Source organism: Halichoerus grypus, chromosome 8 (genome assembly GCF_964656455.1).
Source record: "Halichoerus grypus chromosome 8, mHalGry1.hap1.1, whole genome shotgun sequence".
NCBI classification, from domain to species: Eukaryota; Metazoa; Chordata; class Mammalia; order Carnivora; family Phocidae; genus Halichoerus; species Halichoerus grypus.
Genome location: NC_135719.1, coordinates 88,389,544 through 88,408,524, shown reverse-complemented (window position 1 = coordinate 88,408,524; position 18,981 = coordinate 88,389,544). Strand labels below are relative to the sequence as shown.

The window sequence follows — 18,981 nt, the reverse complement described above, 5'->3', positions numbered from 1 at the left end:
GGAAATCAGCCCATCTTATTTTAGCATAGGAGGAAACTGAGGTCCAGAGAGTTATATGAATTTCCCAGGGTTCTTCAGATAGTTCAGAGAATATTGTTGGAGGGTGGGGAATTCAGGTTACCATGACTCTTAAGTATTCCTTTCACTCTACTATGCTTCCTCTCTGTAGTTTTGTAAACTAAAGTTTACATGTAAAGTTTATGTTATTTGAAAGTGATTTGTTTTTATCATGCCTTCTTTTTTGTTAAGTCTAGGATTTAGATTTTGATATTTTCATTTCTTTTGAATATGTCACTTTTTGCAAGCTAGGAAACAGAATCAAAATAAGGCAGTTTAGTCCTCTGCAGATCTAGGCCAAGTCTTGTGATCTTCAGCAGAATTATCATGGCTTCTTAATACAGTTGGTCAGATAGGACAGTAAAGTTGTTTATGTTGTAATTATTCTCACAATTGCTCATAGCCAACAGATTGGTTCTTCAGACGTTTTTCCTAGCCTAGTGAGTTAGAATGGGTTCTCCTCCCATCCTCTGTGGACACGTTGTTTTATATAGTATAATTTTTATGACTTTTAGTAAGTATTCATTTGTTGTCTCTGCAATCATTGTTTAGATACTTTGGATGTGTATATAATTTTTTTAGATCTTGATAGTTTCTACAACTTATGTAGATCTGAACCTGACATTTACAGTTTGTTTTTCATTAATGTCTGTTTTTTCAATTAAATAGTGTCTCCTTGAACTTCAGAAAGAGGCCATCTTTATGTGGAGTACAGACCTGGATAGTGTGGCCACACTATGTTTTAAGTCCTTTGAAGGTTCCAATTATGATGTGCGGATTTCAGTTTCAAAGCTACTAGGCACAGTGTTGGCTAAAGCTATAATTTCTAAACATCCAGGAGCAGGTACATTTATATAATTATTTTCAAAGTGTCTATTGTAATTTTTTCCCAGTTGGTTTAAACAAATATAATGTGGCATTACTACTACTACATTAATAATGTACTACTACATTATTAATTTTGAAAAGAGGCAGGATATTTTAAAAATCAGTTTTAGTTTGTAAACATTGCTGTAGGTCCCAAAAGTTCATTTTCAAACAATATAGTAAACATTTGAGGAAAAAGATAAACTCTTGAAGAAATGTACTTTATTCAGTCATCGTCTTTCCTTTATGGCCTTTACTTTTTTTTTTAAGTAAATTGTTAATTGTTATCCAATAATAGATATGATCTAAATCTTAATTCTTTTTTAAGCAACATGAATTTGATTACCTATATTCGGCTTGCCATTTTCTAGGTTGGTATAAGGGAGCAATGATGTAAATAATTCCAAACAACAGGTATTTGAAATTCACTGTACTTGGACAATTTGCTTTGTGTTACTTTTTATTTATATGCTTCTAGGCAGTGAGCAGGGATGGGGTATTTTTGAAAACAAGAGAGTTTGCTTGGGTTTAATCAACAGTGTATATAAAACATTGATGAGTAACTGAAAACTTGCTTTATCATTCTGTCTCCAAAGAATAAACAGTCACACAAATGCAAATGTGTTTGTTCTATAGAAACTTACTCCTCAAACATCTGCAGATCAGGAGTACTACCATCACCTGGGAGCTTGTAAGAAATGCAGAAACCGGGCGCCTGGGTGGCTCAGTCGGTTAAGCGGCTGCCTTCGGCTCAGGTCATGATCCCAGGGTCCTGGGATCGAGTCCCGCATCGGGCTCCCTGCTCTGCGGGAGCCTGCTTCTCCCTCTCCCTCTGCCTACTTGTGTTCTCTCTCTATCTCTCTGTCAAATAAATAAATAAAATCTTTAAAAAAAAAAAAAAAAAAGAAATGCAGAAACCCAAGCCAAACACAATTTACTAAATCCAAATTCTCATTTGAACAAGATCTCCAGACAGTTTGTATGCACATTAAAGTTTGAGAAGCATTGCTGGAGAAATTGTTTATAGTTATATAAAGGGAAATTTTTTTTTTTTTCTAAAGCCAATGTTTTTTAACCAGTGATGGGAAAGGACAGGAAGTACAGCATGTCACAGTCACCTGGGGGACATTATCAAACTTACAGTCCCCTCATTCTCCAGTTGAGATTGTAAATAAAATTTATAATGAAGTTTTATTTTTATTATGGTGTTTCTAATCTTATAATTCAGTAAGGCTGTCTTATTTATTGGGAGGTGAGGGAAAGGTGAATGGGAACAGGAAGAAGTCACCAAAAAAACCCAAACCAGAAAAAAAAGTTGTTCAGGACATTTAGGAGGTTAAATCTTAAGCCACCTAAGAAATTGAAATTGGAAGACATGTTTATTGTTTATTTTTTAAAGATTTTATTTATGTATTTGACAGAGAGAGTGGGAGAGAAAGCAGGGGTAGCAGCAGAGGGCGGGGGGCAGCAGGCTGCCTGCGGAGCAGGGAGCCCAATACGGGGCTCCATCCCAGGATCACGACCTGAGCCAAAGGCAGCCGCTTAACTGACTGAACCACCGAGGCACCCCTAATCAAATCCTTTTTAAAATGTGAATTGTTCATTTCTATAAATGTATCAGTAGCAGTAGCACATGGTTTCAGTAAAAACAAGCAAAGTGTAGAATTGCATAAGAATTATGAATAAATATTTAAATGTATATGCTTCGATGGTAGCACTAAACTGATACTAGTGTTTTTGTAATCAGACTAAGCAAAGTGAAGAATCAACTTCACCCACGATAAAAATCCTTGGCCTAATCTTTTGTTAGAAATTCTGTCATCTTGCCTCTGTAAGTTTTAGCTTACAAATAATTGAGTTATTTTTGTACAACTAAAAAGTGATCTAGATACCATAATAGATTTTTTTAAGGTCAAGGACTAATAGCAAAATAGTGCTTAATAATTTAGAAAACAAATGCAGGGTGCCTGGGTGGCTCAGATGGTTAAGCGTCTGCCTTCGGCTCAGGTCATGATCTCAGGGTCCTGGGATCGAGTCCCGCATCGGGTTCCCTGCTCAGTGCAGAGCCTGCTTCTCCCTCTCCCTCTGCCGCTCCCTCTGCTTGTGCTCTTCTGTCTATCTCTCTGTCAAATAAGTAAATAAAATCTTTAAAAAAAAAAGAAAAGAAAACGCAGTGGAGGTTTGTATACTCAACTACAATATGCAAAGATTATGAAGTACAGAGCTAAAATGATTTTCCTAGTAAAACTAACAGGTTTCAGGCAGGTGGTAGGTTATTCCAAGGCACTTAAAAAGCAGGGATTGAGGGGCACCTGGGTGGCTCAGTCGGTTAAACGGCTGCCTTCAGCTCAGGTCATGATCCCGGGGTCCTGGTCAGTGGGGAGCCTGGTTCTCCCTTCCTACTCCCCCTCCCCTTACTCGTGTGCTCTAAATAAATAAATAAATAAAATTTTTTAAAAAGTAGGGATTGAGTATGACACTTTCTTATCATTGGAACAAGTTGTGGGGAATTTATGTGATCTTTTAATATATATAATTTAATATATATCATTCTCTCACTTGCTCAAGGACATTGCTCTAGGAAGTCTCCCCTCTCCTATACCAGCTTTTCCCTCTCTATTGGATTATTACCTACAAAAACATGCTTTTATTTCTCCCATCTAAAAAAATAAATTCTGGGGTGCCTGGGTGGCTCAGTCGTTAAGCGTCTGCCTTTGGCTCCGGTCATGATCCCAGGGTCCTGGGATCGAGCCCCACATCAGGCTCCCTGCTCCGCGGGAGGCCTGCTTCTCCCTCTCCCACTCCCCCTGCTTGTGTTCCCTCTCTCGCTGTGTCTCTCTCTGTCAAATAAATAAATAAAATCTTTAAAAAAATAAATAAATAAAAATAAAATTCTTGTATCTTACTTCCTAGCCAGTTGGAGCACCATTTCTCTTCCTTTTGCATCAAAGTTCCTCAGGAGAGTTCTTGATAGTGTCTTTCGTTTCCCTCCTGCCATATCTTTCAAACCCACTTCAGTTAGGATTTCCCCCCATTCACTCCACCAAAACTGTTTTGGTTAAGGTCATCAAAGACCTCCATGTTCATTCATTCATTCAATAAATAAATACTTGTTTATACTTGGCTGGGATCTTTTCTGAGCACATGGGATATGTCATTGAACAAAAGAAAAACCCTGCCCTTTTTGAGCTGATGTTTATACTCAGCCACGCTAAAGCCAGTGGGCAGTTCTCAGTTGTCTCACTTGACCTTTCAGCAACATTTAACTCAGCTGATCCTCTTCCTTGTTTTTTTTCACTGGGCTTATAGGACTTCATTCTCTCTTTGTTTTCCTTCTTCCTCACTAGAAATTCCTGTTTCGTCTTCTCTGTTGATTGCTTATCTTTTTATAGAAGAGGCCCCTTGCCTAGTACTTGTTCTTTTGCCGTATGTGTATGCTCATCCTCTTGGTCATCTTACCTAGTCTCATGGCTTAAATACCATCTATATGTCAGGGATTATTGGATCTATATTTTTAGCCTGGGCACCAGGCTCAGATCTAGCTTCCCATTTGACATCTCTTTCGATGTTTATTTGATGTTTCAATTGAACTCCTAAAGTGAATACCTGGTCTCTCCTCCTCTAGAACATTCACACACCTGTTCTACTTGCAGGCTTGCTAATCTCAGTTGATGCCAACTCTGTCCTTCCAAGTGTTCAAATCCAAAATTTGTAAAGTCACCCATGATTCTTATCTCTCACACTCAATAGCTTCTCTACTGGACAATCTTAAAACATACCCAGAATGAGGACCCCTTGGAGAATTGGCTAATTTGGGGGTTGGTGAAGGAAATGTCTGAAGATGACCTTGGAACATATTGTTGTGTCAAAAAAAGTTAAGTCCTCCCACTGGCCAGCTCTTTGAAGATAATTCCACTGATCAAATCCAGGACAGTATTGGAAGCAAAATTAATAATGACAGAAATGGATTATAACCTATTAAATAAAAAAGAAATCTATGAGTGCATACTGAAAATAAGTAAAGGAGAAGGGAAAGCTCTTTTTTACAGTAGAATGCCAACTAATAAATACAGAAGGAATGATTGTTAGATAATGACCTTTTTGCAGGTAGGAATGCTCAGTGCATTGTTGGAGCAAAGTTTGATAGGTTACAGCATATTTATACTGTCTTAAAGTATCACCACACAGGTTGCATAGTAATTACAAAAGGAAAGTTGATATTTTACAGTGGACAAACCTGGCAGACAAACCTTATTCAAGTGTTCAAGGATCATAACACTAATGTAGGGACAGACTGACCCCAAACCTGATAGTGCATTCTGATGTTACGCATTGAGAAGGCTTACAGCATTACTTACATAGTTCTCCTGCCAAAAATTCTGAGGAAATACTAAACAAACTCAAATTGGGTGCTGTTGTATAAAACAACTAGCCATGAACAAACTCTTCAAAAATGAAAAAATGATAAAGAGAATATGGTGAGTCTAGGTGAAGGGTACATGGGAGTTTATTTTACTATTCTTGCAGGTCTTTTTGTAATTAATTTTGAAAATTTTTCAAATAAAAACTTAAAAATACATGTTTATCCGGACTCCACTGTTCTGCAACCACCTTCATCTAAGCCATCATCATCTCTTGCTTCAATTACTAAATTGCTTCTAGTTGGTTTCTCTACTTTTCCCTTTAACCCCCTTCTACAGTCTTCTCTCTGCACAGAAGCAAAGTGACAGATTATATCACTCCTCTGCTCAGGGTCCTTCATTGGCACCTCACTTAACTTACATCCTTACTATAATGATCTACAAAGACCAGTGCCTTCTCTTCCCCCATCTTTACACTCTGGCCTGTCCCCTACTAAAGTCCTCCATTACTCTGTTCACATAACTCTACTTAAACCCAGTAGGCATCATATTCTTCCTCAAGGCCTTTTTGCCCTAGCTATTTCCTCTGCCTAGAACACTTTTTCTCCAGATATCTGCATGCCTGATTCCCTCACTGTCCTCAAACTATGTTCAGGTGTCACCTTTCCAATGAATCTTACCTTGACTACCCTATTTAAAATCACAAACACTTCCCCCGTATTCCTGAGCCTGAGCTCTACTTTCTGCATGGCTTTAATCATTGTGTAGCATACTCTATACTTAGTCATTTATTATGTTTATTATTCTTTCCTTCCTAGAATTTATGATTCATGAGGGCATGGATTTTATACTGTTCACTAATGTTTTTCTCCCAAATGCCAACATGGATTTTCATTTGTTTCAGATGGTTATTTCCTCTTTATGCTGAGGAGTAGATTTTTTGTTCATAATTTTGATTAATGGAAGTTTATTTCTCTGTGTATGACTTGAGCCAATAATAAGGGTCAGAGCTCATGACCATCATTATTCAGAAGAATGAAAGGGAGAAAGGGGTGTGTGTGTGTGTGTGTGTGTGTGTGTGTGTGTGTTTAAGAGATCTTGTTCCCTAGATATTCACAGGGAGAAACTCAGCTGTGTCATACTGCAAACAAATGTGAAGACACATTCTGCCCTAACTAATCTCTTGATTATTGTAGCCTAAGGGCCAACTGAACAGTTTAGTAATATTTTGCTTTGATTTCTTCAGAGACTAAGGATATAACAAAAGTTGTACCTGCAGTTGAGAATTTTAAAAAATAGGATATGGTGGTTACTTTATATAAGTTTCATTAAGAGTTGTAGAGCACTTGAAGTGTAAAATTATGATTTTGGCATTTTTAGTATTTAAAAAGAATTTTTAAAGCATTTTAAACTTTTAAAGCTATAAGCATTTTCGTTTGTGGAGAGCAAGGGCAGTTAATGTTTTTTGTTTTAGAAGACGGTTAGCCTGCGGCACCTGGGTGGCTCATTTGGTTAAGCGTCTGCCTTTGGCTCAGGTCCTGATTTCAGGGTCCTGGGAAGTCTGCTTCTCCCTCTCCCTCTGCCGCCCCCCCCCCCCCCCCCCGCTCATGCTCTCTCAAATAAATAAACTAAAAAATTAAAAAATTAAAAAAAAAAAAGGTTAGCCTTCTACTGTGGAAAAGAGGGCAATAGGGACACCCTGTCCGGTTCAGGTCATAATCCCAGGGTGCTGGGATCGAGCCCTGCATTGGGCTCCCTGCTCAACAGGGAGCCTGCTTCTCCCTCTCCCTCTGCCTGCTGCTCCTCCTGCTTGTGCTCTCTCTCTCTGTGTCAAATAAATAATAAAATCTATTAAAAAAAGAAAAAGAGGGCAATAGGGCATAATCCCGAAGTAGCTTAGTCTTAAAATGTCATTGACATGGCACTTCAGAGTCCGTTATGATTTGACCTCTGAACCCTTGCATAACTTTTTGTATGTTAATGTGTGTAATGTCCTGTCAATTTTGCATTTTGTTTGGATTTTTAGTTTATTTTTGTTTCTATAACGTGCTTACCAAGATCATGCAAATCAAGGTCATGCATTAAAATTTTAGTCTCTGTAAAGTACAAATCACATGTTTTGTTTTGTTCTTTGTTATAGCAGTCTCACGTCAAAGCATTCGCAGAGTATCTCTGGAGGAAGTTCTGGAATTACTAGGAACAGGGTTTCTACGTGGGAGTTCAGGATTTCTTCGAGCCAGTGGAGATATGCTGAAAGGAACCAGTTCAGTCAGTAGGGATGTTCGAGTTGGAGTTACTCAGGTTAGAGTCACAAATGAGTATCTACGTGTAATACTCACTGGCCTATAATGAGAATTTTAGTATCTGAATACTCTGGGCATAAGTGATACTGTGCAGGGTCATCACTTCTGCTCTCATATTTATAAAACAGAGATGGTAAGGCCACTCTTTGAAAGTTAGGTTACAAGTAAGAGAACCTTAGTTACCTAAAAGCCAATGAAATAGGCTATTACTCATAATGTGTTTTAAGTTCCTAATAATGGGAAATTTTTATTTCCTTTGAAATACAAACATTTGTTTCTAGGCCTTGCGCTTTCATGTGTCTTACAGTTTAACATGTTTTCCATTGTGCTTTTGTGTGCTTGTACAGTTCAGATTTAAGGTACATACTAGGTACATATCATTCAGTATGGGAAATACTGTATTTCCATTTTATGTGGTTTCAACTCCTAAGTAAAGATCATAGCATATAATCTAAGCTAAACCTAGGAAAAGTATCTTAGAATAAAACAACACAGAGGTCTCTGTATTGTTTTCTAAATGTCATTGTGGTTCAAAACAAATGTGTATTTTTTAAAATTCACATATGTCCTCAAAGTGTTTTATACAGTATACAGATAATAGATTTCTTCAAAATGTAAGATGTGCCAGTATAATTGTAAACTGTATTTCTAAACAGATTACATAAGGAAACTACTGTCTTTGTATCTCTGGAGTGAGACCAATCATTAACATTCACAAAAAGAAAGAGCAGTGATTCATCACTGTAAAGTTTCCTTTCACATTTCTAGAACTAAATTCTCTTAGAGTTACGGTGTTGGAACATATTTAATTCTTACAGTGTGTTCATGTTCATTTTGGGTTTTCTTGTTCAGAATATTAAAGAGCTTGAATCCTTTGTTTGGAGGAGCCATAGACACAGTCTCCATATTAGCTGGCTATGCTGGTTATCCTGAAACTTGGTATAGTCTGACCAAAATAAAAATGCAGCACAAATGAAGTCCCAGTTGAAAGACTGTGTACTTCAGTTTGGGCTTCATACAGACAGAAAAATACTATTATATTTATATAGCTGAAGCAGCTATAAATGAGGAAAGAATAAAAAGAAATTTTGTATATTTTGTGGAAGAGAAAATATTAATTCATTTCATTCAATGAAATTATTTCATTTTGAAGATAAAACTCTTTTCTTTTTTAGGCTTATGTGGTATTTGTTTCAACATTAGGAGGAACATGGCTAGAGAAAAATTTTGCTGCCTTTCTTTCTCATATCCTAAGCCTTGTGTCACAGTCACACCCTAAAGCCACCCAAACTCAGCCTGATGCTGTCTGCGGTCGTCGTTGTGTTTCATTTATCCTTCGAGCTACTATAGGAGGTCTTCTTGGAGAAAAGGCTCAAATTGCTGCTGCCAAGGATATTTGCCAGGCTATCTGGAAGTTAAAGAAAGTCGTGGGTATGGATCTACTAAGACAGTCTGTTTTAACAATGCAGAAGGAATTGTCCTTTTGGAAAAGCTAGACTGGTATATATTACTATATTAATACAAAAAAACACTTTTGTAATAGATGTCAGTTGTTTTAGGGTAAAGTTGTCGATACATAGATGAGACATAAACTATCTAATGTATAACTATCGTGTATATATATACAAGTCTTAAAGGCTGGTGATAATAGTTCCTCAGAATTCATAATCTTCCTCTAGAGGTTGATACAATGTTTTCAAAACAATCAGTTCATCTCAGGGGCACCTGGGTGGCACAGCCAATTAAGCATCCAACTCTTGATTTCGGCAAAGGTCGTGATTTCAGGGTTGTGAGATCAAGCCCAGCGTCAGGCTCCTCACTGGGCTAGGCGTGGTGCCTGCTTAAGATTCTCTCTCCCTTTCCCTCTGCCCCTCCCCCCCTTAAAAAAAAAGAAAAAAACAATCAGTTCATCCCAGTTCCTGTACTATTTTAAGTCCACTCTGTTTATCTTATATACCAACGAAATTGGAATATTTTTTAGTTTTCTATGCATTCTCCCTTTCAATGCCACATGTAATAGTAATTAAGGGATTGATGGTCAGGTTGCTTGAACTAAATTGGTTGTATTAGTTCAATTCTTTCTCAATTGATGCAAGTCCCCATTGTAGTATTTCCTTTAACTGCCTTAAGGGTTTCATGTATAGAGAGAGGAGGTATTAATTTTTGCCTTTATATTTTATGCTCCTTTTTTTTTTTAAAGATTTTATTTATTTATTTGACAGAGAGAGAGAAAGAGAGCACAGGTAGGCAGAGTGGCAGGCAGAGGGAGAGGGAGAAGCAGGCTCTCCACTGAGCAGGGAGCCGGACGTGGGGCTCGATCCCAGGACCCCGGGATCATGACCTGAGCCGAAGGCAGCCGCTTAACCGACTGAGCCACCAGGCGCCCCATGTTTTCTGCTCCCAACACCTACCCCCTATAATATATTTTAATAAAACACTGACAAGTAGTTAAATCTTATGCTTCTATCAGATGCTGTGATGAATGACGGTAATGTGGAAACCCGGGTTGGCTCCACAGATGTAGCAGCCAGCCAGCATATGCTGGTGTGTGCTTTACAAGAGCTTGGAAATCTCTTACACAGTCTTGGCACCACAGTTGCACCTTTACTGCAGGATTCAAGTGCAGGTATCTGTTTTTGCGACTTATCTGAATACCTTGTTTTTACTTTTATTCTAGACAACTTTTTTCTGAGGAAACAAGTCTTTCTCATATAACTCATTTATTATAGATTCCTCTATAGATTTGTTAGAGATGTTTTATGATATAAATATATCAGGATTATTAAGAATATGTGTATATTTTAGTTTTTTCATTTATAAAGGTTGTTCACTAAGTCACCCTCTAGTCCTCCCTTTCTGGAAATATGTAAGATAACATGGAAAAAATGAAAAGCAAACCTGAACTCTTGTCTCTCATCTGCAGTGAAAACATTAATTTCTATATGATACAAGTAATTCACTTCCTCAGAGGTCCTTTCAAGCAGTCTCCATTTTCTTTTTCTTGGAAAATTAATCACTTTGAGAGATAATTCACATACCGAAAAGTTCACCCTCCCTATTTCTCCTTCCCCCAGCCCCTGATAACTACTAATATATTTCCAGTCTCTATGGATTTGCCTATTATGGACATTTCATATAAATGGAATCATACAATATGTGTCTTTTATTTAATCATTATAAGAAATCAGTTTTGATGGCTTTTGTCATTTAACTGTGGTACGTATTTCCTGCTGACCGAAGCTGGCATTATATTTGGTTTGTAAGCTCTTTATCCCATATAATTTAGCAGCCAACATGAACTGTTACGTATTTTGATGAAGTTGTATGTTGAATTACAGCAAATATAGACTTTTATTCTTACTGGTATTGGTACTCCATTGTCTTCATAATTGGTTAGTAGCCCATTGAGGACCTAGCAAAGCCTCAGTTTTGTTCAACATTTTGTTCTCAGGCAAAAGTGTTATGGTACACAGGAAGCATACTAATTATGTAGATAAATGTGCCAAAAGGGATTTTTTAAAAAGAGGAGGATGGAGCATAGTGTGACATTTCTTTTTAAGGTGTTTTTGTTATGTATTAATAATTTTTAATTCCTAGTACCAAATGAATAATGGTCTGAAGATAAAAAAGCAGAACATTAGCTTATTTAGGAAATAAAATTTTTCTTTTGTGTATTAATTTAAATCATTTTTCATATTAGAAGTAATTCTTGCATATAAAAATCATTTAGGGGTGCCTGGGTGGCTCAGTTGGTTAAGCAGCTGACTCTTGACTTTGGCTCAGGTCATGATATCAGGGTCCTGAGTTCAAGCCCCATGTTGGGCTCCACACCAGGTGTGGAGCCTACTTTTTAAAAAAAAATCATTTATAATTATGTGTCTTTTTAAATCTTTTTTTTCTATTCTGATTTGGCTTTTGATAAAGTAATACATTTTATATCCATGTGGCTGCTTATTCTTTTGACTATTTTTGGCTAAGTGAATTTATCCGTAGAGCTAAGTCTTTTTTTTTTTTCTTCTGTCCTTCTAGGTATTCTTGACAGTGTCATTTCAGTTATTCAGCATCCTAGCATTTCTGTTCGACTAGCAGCAGCTTGGTGTTTACACTGCATTGCTGTGGCATTACCTTCTTACCTAACACCTCTTTTAGACCGTTGCCTGGAACGGCTTACTGTACTTAAGTCCTCACCTGAAGCAGTGACTGGCTTTAGTTTTGCTGTGGCAGCTTTGTTGGGAGCAGTGAAACATTGTCCTTTAGGAATTCCTCATGGAAAGGGCAAGGTAATGATTTCATTCTTCACATATGATAATGATATTTCAGTTTTTTTCTAAAAACGTAATTGTCTTCGTGTTTATCACCCAGTCAAAGCCATGCAGGACAACTTTCTGAGAAAGCAGCTATATTACTTAATTTTTAAATATTATGAAATAATTGCTGTAACAAAGGGATAGTTAAAAGTGTCTTATCTACACTTAAACGGGAATATTTTCTGTGCTTTTTATTGGAAATATCTCCATTTAGTAACAGAATTTGTTCCTGGAGGCTTTATTTTGCTATATAATTAGCTCTGCCATAGAAGTGCATTTAAAATTGCATTATAGGGGCGCCTGACTGGCTCAGTTGGAAGAGCATGCAACTCTTGATCTTGGGGTTGTGAGTTTGAGCCCACATTGGGTGTAGAGATTACGTTTAAAAATGAATAAATTAATAAATAAAAATTAAAAATAAAATTGCATTTAAAAAAAAAAGTAGCATTGTAGAGGACAGAGCTGCAAAGAGCTGTAGCTATAAAATCAAGAACGTTAAGTAAAAGCCCCATATGTTACATTTGAATGGAAAATATCACTATGGGGGCGCCTGGGTGGCTCAGTCGGTTAAGCATCTACCTTCAGCTCAGGTCATGATCCCAGGGTCCTAGGATCGAGTCCTGAGTTGGGCTCCGTGCTCAGCGGGGAATGTGCTTCTCCCTCTGCCTGCTGCTCCCCCTGCTTATGCTCTCTCTGTCAAATGAATAAAATCTTTAAAAAAAAAAAAAATGCTTAAATCCTCACTTTATCCAGTGACAAGACCTAAAGCAGTGACAACCTAGTAGCAAGGAAAAGCCCTAGCACCCAGATTATGGCTCTAAACATCATTTTAGCAAAAGACAATCAGGGCTCCATGAAGGAATGGCTGGTTTCAGATCTGGGGCAGGAAAGGCACAGTGTAAATACCTTGTCATGCCAGAGAACAAGGAAGTCATCAATGACTACTGTGTTCATTTTAAAAGGATACAGAAAGTAACTTGAGGGGCTTCCACTGACCAAAGTGGGATAATGTGTACATCAAAAAAAGATAACGGCAACAGTGGATTGAATAACTAGGAATTGTGAGTTATCAGAGAGTGTTGTTTGACCATGAAGCCTTCGTAACCTAGGCCTTACACACATATAAGTACTTTTTTTAAGGTGTTATTTGTTTGAGAGAAAGTGAGCGGGGGCGGGGGGGGAGAGCTCAAGCATAAATGGGGGGAGGGGCAGAGGGAGAGGGAGAAGCAGACTCCCTGCTGAGCAGGGACTCACCTCCTCCCTCCACCCCCCCCCACCCCCGCCAGATCATGACCTGAGCCGAAGGCAGACGCTTAACCGACTGAGCCACCCAGGCACCCCCATATACGTACTTCTTAATAAATAAATCACCATTCCTTGCTTTCTCATTGTCACTCCTATGTCATTGGTAGTATTATATCCGCCGTTTAACCTTTGCAGAAGAATGTACCATTACTTCAGAAGTTGTAAAACTATTTTGAGTGTTGCCAATGTCACTTGAGTAAGGTGATTGACAACTAACATTCTGTCATATGTTTCTAAGCGAAGAATTGCCATTGCCTGTATTTAATTAAATTTAATATCCTCAGATCTTACTAGTTAGGCAGAAAGGATTGTTTTATTTTATCCTTGTTTTTATTGAGTGTTATCCATTGATTGTATTGGCTTCAAGTAGTCCTAAGTTAGTAATAAGTTGGTTGGTTGTTTTAAAATACACTAGCCTTCCTGTTTAGAAAATTTATATGCCAACTTAAAATACTTGCTGCTTTTCTAGAGGTGTTTGGTAACAGATGTTTTCTCAGACATAATAGATGCCTCTTGGCCTCTCTACTGTATAAGCATGCGTTATCCATAACGTATGAAATAATCTGGTTTTTCCTCTTTTGTTTTGCCTATTTCGTAGACTTAAAATATAATACTTTTATGAATCCCACTCTGTGAAATTCACTTCAATGTGAGACTATTTTAAGTACTTTTAATCTCTAGTATACTGCCTCTAGAAAGATTATCAGACACTCAGGTATCAAAATGGTATGCAAATTTTTAAAAAGGGAGATTCCTATAAGGAAACTTTCTCTGGTAATTACAGATTTAAGATAAATGCTTAAAACTAAAAGTAAATTCAAATTCTACACACCTTCACTTGAACAGTTGTACGGTGGCATAATATGTGCTCTACAAAGAATTACAGGGTTTCTGTATAGAACCTAATATGCCAGTATTTAACCTAAATTTAATTTTTTATAGTTTTCTCTATGATGTTGTCCTGTGGTGTAGTCTACATGAATGAGAGTCCTTTATCACTTATATTTGTTATATGTCAGAGTTCATTTTTCAAGAGATTATTAGTTGCTGTCTTTTGTCCAGTAACCTATAAATTGATACGCTTCTTTACCTTATTCTTCTGTATGTAAATAGATTATTATGACATTAGCGGAGGATTTGCTGTGTTCAGCTGTACAAAACAGTCGTCTTTCAGCTCAGCGCACACAAGCTGGATGGTTGTTGATTGCAGCTCTGATGACATTAGGTAATAATAGTCTGTGGAAGGTTTACATGACTATGAAGTACTTTGTGTTTTCTGAATGTAAAATACTGTAATGTATGATTTGAGGAGACTAATTTTTAATTTGTACCAGAATTTATCCACACAAACATTTTTCTTCTAGCAGTTACCTTAGGAAGCCATATACTTACTCCATTCCTCAAAATGTTTTCAGATCTCCTTATTTGAGATTCTTTTCAAAACCAATTTATGAGGGACACCTGGGTGGCTCAGTCGGTTAAGTGTCTGCATTTGGCTCAGGTCATGATCCCAGGATCCTGGGATTGAGTCCCGCATCGGGCTCCTTGCTCAGTGAGGAGCCTGCTTCTCCCTCTCCCTCTGCCTGCCACTCTGCCTACTTGTGCTCTCTCTATCAAATAAATAAATAAAATCTTAAAAAAAAAAAAAAAACAATTTATGCGCCTTAGGTAGAATAGGCCAATTTGATTACCTTTCAGGTTTAACTCTGAATGACTCTGACTTTTCCAAAAGTCATTCACATCCATCTTCAGAAAAAAAAATTTCCACAATGAAGGGTAGGCAGGAGAACATACCATAGCCTGTGACTCCAATTCTGTAATTGTTTTGAGAATTGGTAATATCAATAAGGTAGTTGAAGGGAATAGGGCTCACTAAATTATATTTATTAAAAATCAGTAATTATTTTATGGTCATGACTATTGTATTTATATCCTATAACTTTGAGACCCAATTTTATTGCTTTATTAAAGTTATATTTTAAGTCTATTTTATAATCATATCATTTATTGCCAAGATATAAAATTGGCTGGATTTAACCAGTAAATCATTTTGACACCTCTGAAGTAATTTGATTTAAAAGGAGCCTAAATTAAACAATCACAAATGAAGAACCACTTTAAATAATGTTCTTGGGATGATTAAAGAGGTTTATTGGACTATATCAGGGTTCAGCCTGTGGGCCAAATTTGGCTTGCCAACTCTTTTATACAGCCTCTGAGCTAAGAAGAGTTTTTACATTTTTTAATGGTTTCAAATTTGGACCCTGGCATACGTTGTCATTTCACAAAGTGATGGGAAGGAATAATATGGCCAAGCCTTTATTTGCTTTTGGCTGGGTGTTTCATGCCTGCCATATTGATGATCTTGGTTAATTAAAGGAGAAAATAAACCACTTAATAAATGCAGTATTTCAAATAATAAAGTTTTTCAGAAAAAAGTAATTCTATCAGAAGACTACAAGAAATCCCTTCTCTTTTAAAGAAAGAGATTAGGGGCACCTGGGTGGCTCAGTGGGTTAAGCGTCTGACTTTGGCTCAGGTCATGATTTCAGGGCCCTGGGATTGAGTCCTACAGCAGGCTCCCCACTCAGAGGAGAGTCTGTTTCTCCTTCTCCCTTTGCCCCTCCCCCCACACATGCAGGAGTTCTCCCTTCCTCTCTCTCAAATAAATAAAGTCTTTTTTAAAAAAAAGATCAGTGGGTGCCTGAGTGGCTCAGTTGGTTAAGCGACTGCCTTCAGCTCAGGTCATGATCCTGGAGTCCTGGGATTGAGTCCCACATCAGGCTCCCGGCTTAGCAGGGAGCCTGCTTCTCCCTCTGGCCCTCTCCCCTCTCATGCTGTTTCTCTCTCTCTCAAATAAATAAAATCTTTTTTTAAAAAAGATTAGTATATCATATTTTATTGTATATTCATAATCAACATACAAAAAAGGATTAAAATTTTAAATTAATGTTTTGGGGCACCTGGGTGGCTCAGTCAGTTAAGCATCTGACTCTTGGTTTTGGCTCAGGTTATGATCTCAGGGTCTTGAGTAAATAAATAAATCTTTAAAAAAAAAAAAAGGAATACCATGGAGATGAGGCTGAGCTCTTAAAAAAAAAATTCCAGTCAGATGTATCACATCTGATTTTTGACCTGGAACAAGTTGCTGTCAACTTACTGAGTTTTAAAGAGTAACATTTTGGGTTCTTTAATAATTGACAAGTTGAATAAATTACAGGTCCTGCGGTTGTCAGTCATCACCTTGCTCGAGTTCTGCTGTTGTGGAAGTGTGTCTTTCCAGTGTCTTCTAAAGATCTGGAAACAGAAAAAAGCCGGGGAGATTCATTTACATGGCAGGTAACCTTGGAAGGACGAGCTGGTGCGCTCTGTGGTAGGTAAAGTTTAGTCTTTTCTCCCTTTCCTTTGGCTTTTTCCCTCACTCTTTAACTTTCCCATATTTATATCTTTATTGGTGAAAATATTTACTTACGGTGATTTTTGAAATTGAACATAATTAATTAGTGATTAGAACAGATACGTGATGAACCAAATTTTTTAGAATTCTGATCCTTAGGAAAATGCATGTTTTCTTAGATGTAATCTAGTTGAGAACCTCCAAGATTGCTTTGTCTTCAGTAGGCATTCAAGTTCTTTTTTTAGAAATATTAGGCTTGGATTTAATTAGCATTGATTAAGTATGGTTTCCATTTAGTTTTTTATATATGAAAGTTGTACCCTTCTATAGTATATGAACCATTAAAAAATAGTATCTACCATGAATATTTGAACTAAGGAAGTGGTATTTCTGGAAAGACATGGAAACATTGATTTTGGTTTTATTTGTTTATTCATGGCATTTTTACTCTTAATAAAACAATTTTGAAATTAATCTTGAAACTCAGTCTAACTTTAAAATATTAAAACTACATATTAAATAATTTCTTATAAAAACTTACACAATTCAGGTAACATCTGTAAGAACCGAACAATGCTGGCTAAAATGTCATCATAGCTCTGCAGAATTAGTGTAGAACTGGCAAACTTAAGGTTCTAAGGTAATTTTTTCTACTTCTGAGCTCAGGGGTTGAGTAAAAGCCAGAAAAGCAGCATTTTGTTAACTTGGTTGTTGGGCATTTTTAGTGATTCTAGAAACTGTTTTTTTACCTTGATTAGAGGTAAAAGACATTAGCTTCCTTTTTATGAGAGAGTTTCAAGATTTTTTTTGTTTTTAGCACATTTCTTTATTCCTCTAATAGAAATACAAATGCTGTACCATTAATGAATGCTTTTTTTCATGGTTCATTACATTCTGCCAAGTAAAGAAGTCTGTTCTATTTTTCAGCTATCAAGAGTTTTGTTTCCCACTGTGGTGATCTCCTTACTGAGGAAGTAATTCAGCGTCTTCTTCCACCACTTCCTTGTGCTGTGAATTTGCTAACTCAGTAAGGATCTGCTATTTAGATTTGATAAAAATTTTTAATAGCAATCTTACCCTCTGATCATGTAATACCTGTTTAGTACATTAATAAGGCCAAGTTTCTATGGTTGGTGAATGATTTTCCTTTTGTAGTCGAAGGCAAACATTTAGTTATATGATTTTTTTTTTTAGGCTAGGAACTTGAAAGAAAAATACATATTAAAAGGGAAGGAAAGTTACTTGGTGGATATTATATCTTCCAACAGTCAGATTTAACCAAGAAATTAAATATTAAGCCTGTTAACCTTTTCAGGTATGCGTTTTATTGGTTTGTTAGTGCTATTCTGTGTTCATAAGAACCAGATGCTTGTTAAGAATTTTAGTTTTTTGTTGTTTTTATTTTTCATAAATTTGACTTATGTGATAAGAAAACATAGAGAAAATCCAATATATGTCATGAGCACTTGTAATTTCCAAATTAATGTATAGTTTTAAAAAAGTATTTAATGATATAAAATTTAGTGTATTACAGAAAAATAAATCTAAGATATGGCTTATAAAGCATAATGAAATGAACACCTTTGAATCCAACACAACTAAAGCAGGGGTTAGCAGATGTTTGCCATAAAGGGCCAGATTGTGAACATCATAGGCTTCGCAGGCCATACAGTCTCTGTTGCATCTACTCAGCTCTGTTGTAGCTCAAAAGTAATCATAGATAATCTGTAAATGAGTGAATGTGGCTATGTTCCAGTAAAACTTGATTTACAAGAACAGGCAGTGGGCCAGATTTAGCTACCCTTAACAAGAACATTAATGATACTATTGAAGTTATCTGTGAGTTCCTGTCTAATACCATTCTTTCCGCTTTACTCTAGAGGTGATCAGTATCCTGATTTTTATGGTTGTCATTCCCTTGCATTTTTTTTTGTTTCAGGGGTACAGGTCTGTGATTCACCAGTCTTACATAATTCACAGCGCTCCCCATAGCACATACCCTCCCCAATGTCTATCACCCAGCCACCCCATCCCTCTCACCCCCCACCACTCCAGCAACCCTCAGTTTGTTTCCTGAGATTAAGAGTCTCTTATGGTTTGTCTCCCTCTCTGGTTTCGTCTTGTTTCATTTTTCCCTGCCTTTGCCTATGATCCTCTGCCTTGTTTCTCAAATTCCTCATATCAGTGAGATCGTATGATAATTGTCTTTTTCTGATTGACGTATTTCACTTAACATAGTACCCTCTAGTTCCGTCCATGTCATTGCAAATGGCAAGATTTCAGGTTTTTGATGGCTGCATAATATTCCATTGTATATATATACCACATCTTCTTTATCCATCCATCTGTTGATGGACATCTAGGCTCTTTCCACAGTTTGGCTA

The 18,981-nt window shown here is 37.0% G+C and overlaps 1 protein-coding gene across 5 annotated transcripts in view; it reads left to right on the top strand.

Moving 5' to 3' along the window:
• The window catches only part of HEATR5A (HEAT repeat containing 5A), a 108,062-nt gene that overhangs the window by 20,490 nt on the left and 68,591 nt on the right, over positions 1-18,981 (top strand). For 3 of the 5 annotated variants that reach the window (XM_036093118.2, XM_036093115.2, XM_078053536.1), the window contains exons 6-13: positions 727-901; positions 7,426-7,586; positions 8,764-9,019; positions 10,059-10,214; positions 11,618-11,868; positions 14,314-14,425; positions 16,421-16,573; positions 17,525-17,624. In XM_036093118.2, the coding sequence (XP_035949011.1) occupies positions 727-901; positions 7,426-7,586; positions 8,764-9,019; positions 10,059-10,214; positions 11,618-11,868; positions 14,314-14,425; positions 16,421-16,573; positions 17,525-17,624 (1,364 nt within the window). The remainder of the gene's footprint in view (positions 1-726; positions 902-7,425; positions 7,587-8,763; positions 9,020-10,058; positions 10,215-11,617; positions 11,869-14,313; positions 14,426-16,420; positions 16,574-17,524; positions 17,625-18,981) is intronic. The other 2 variants (XM_078053537.1, XM_078053538.1) reach the window with 2 other exon arrangements.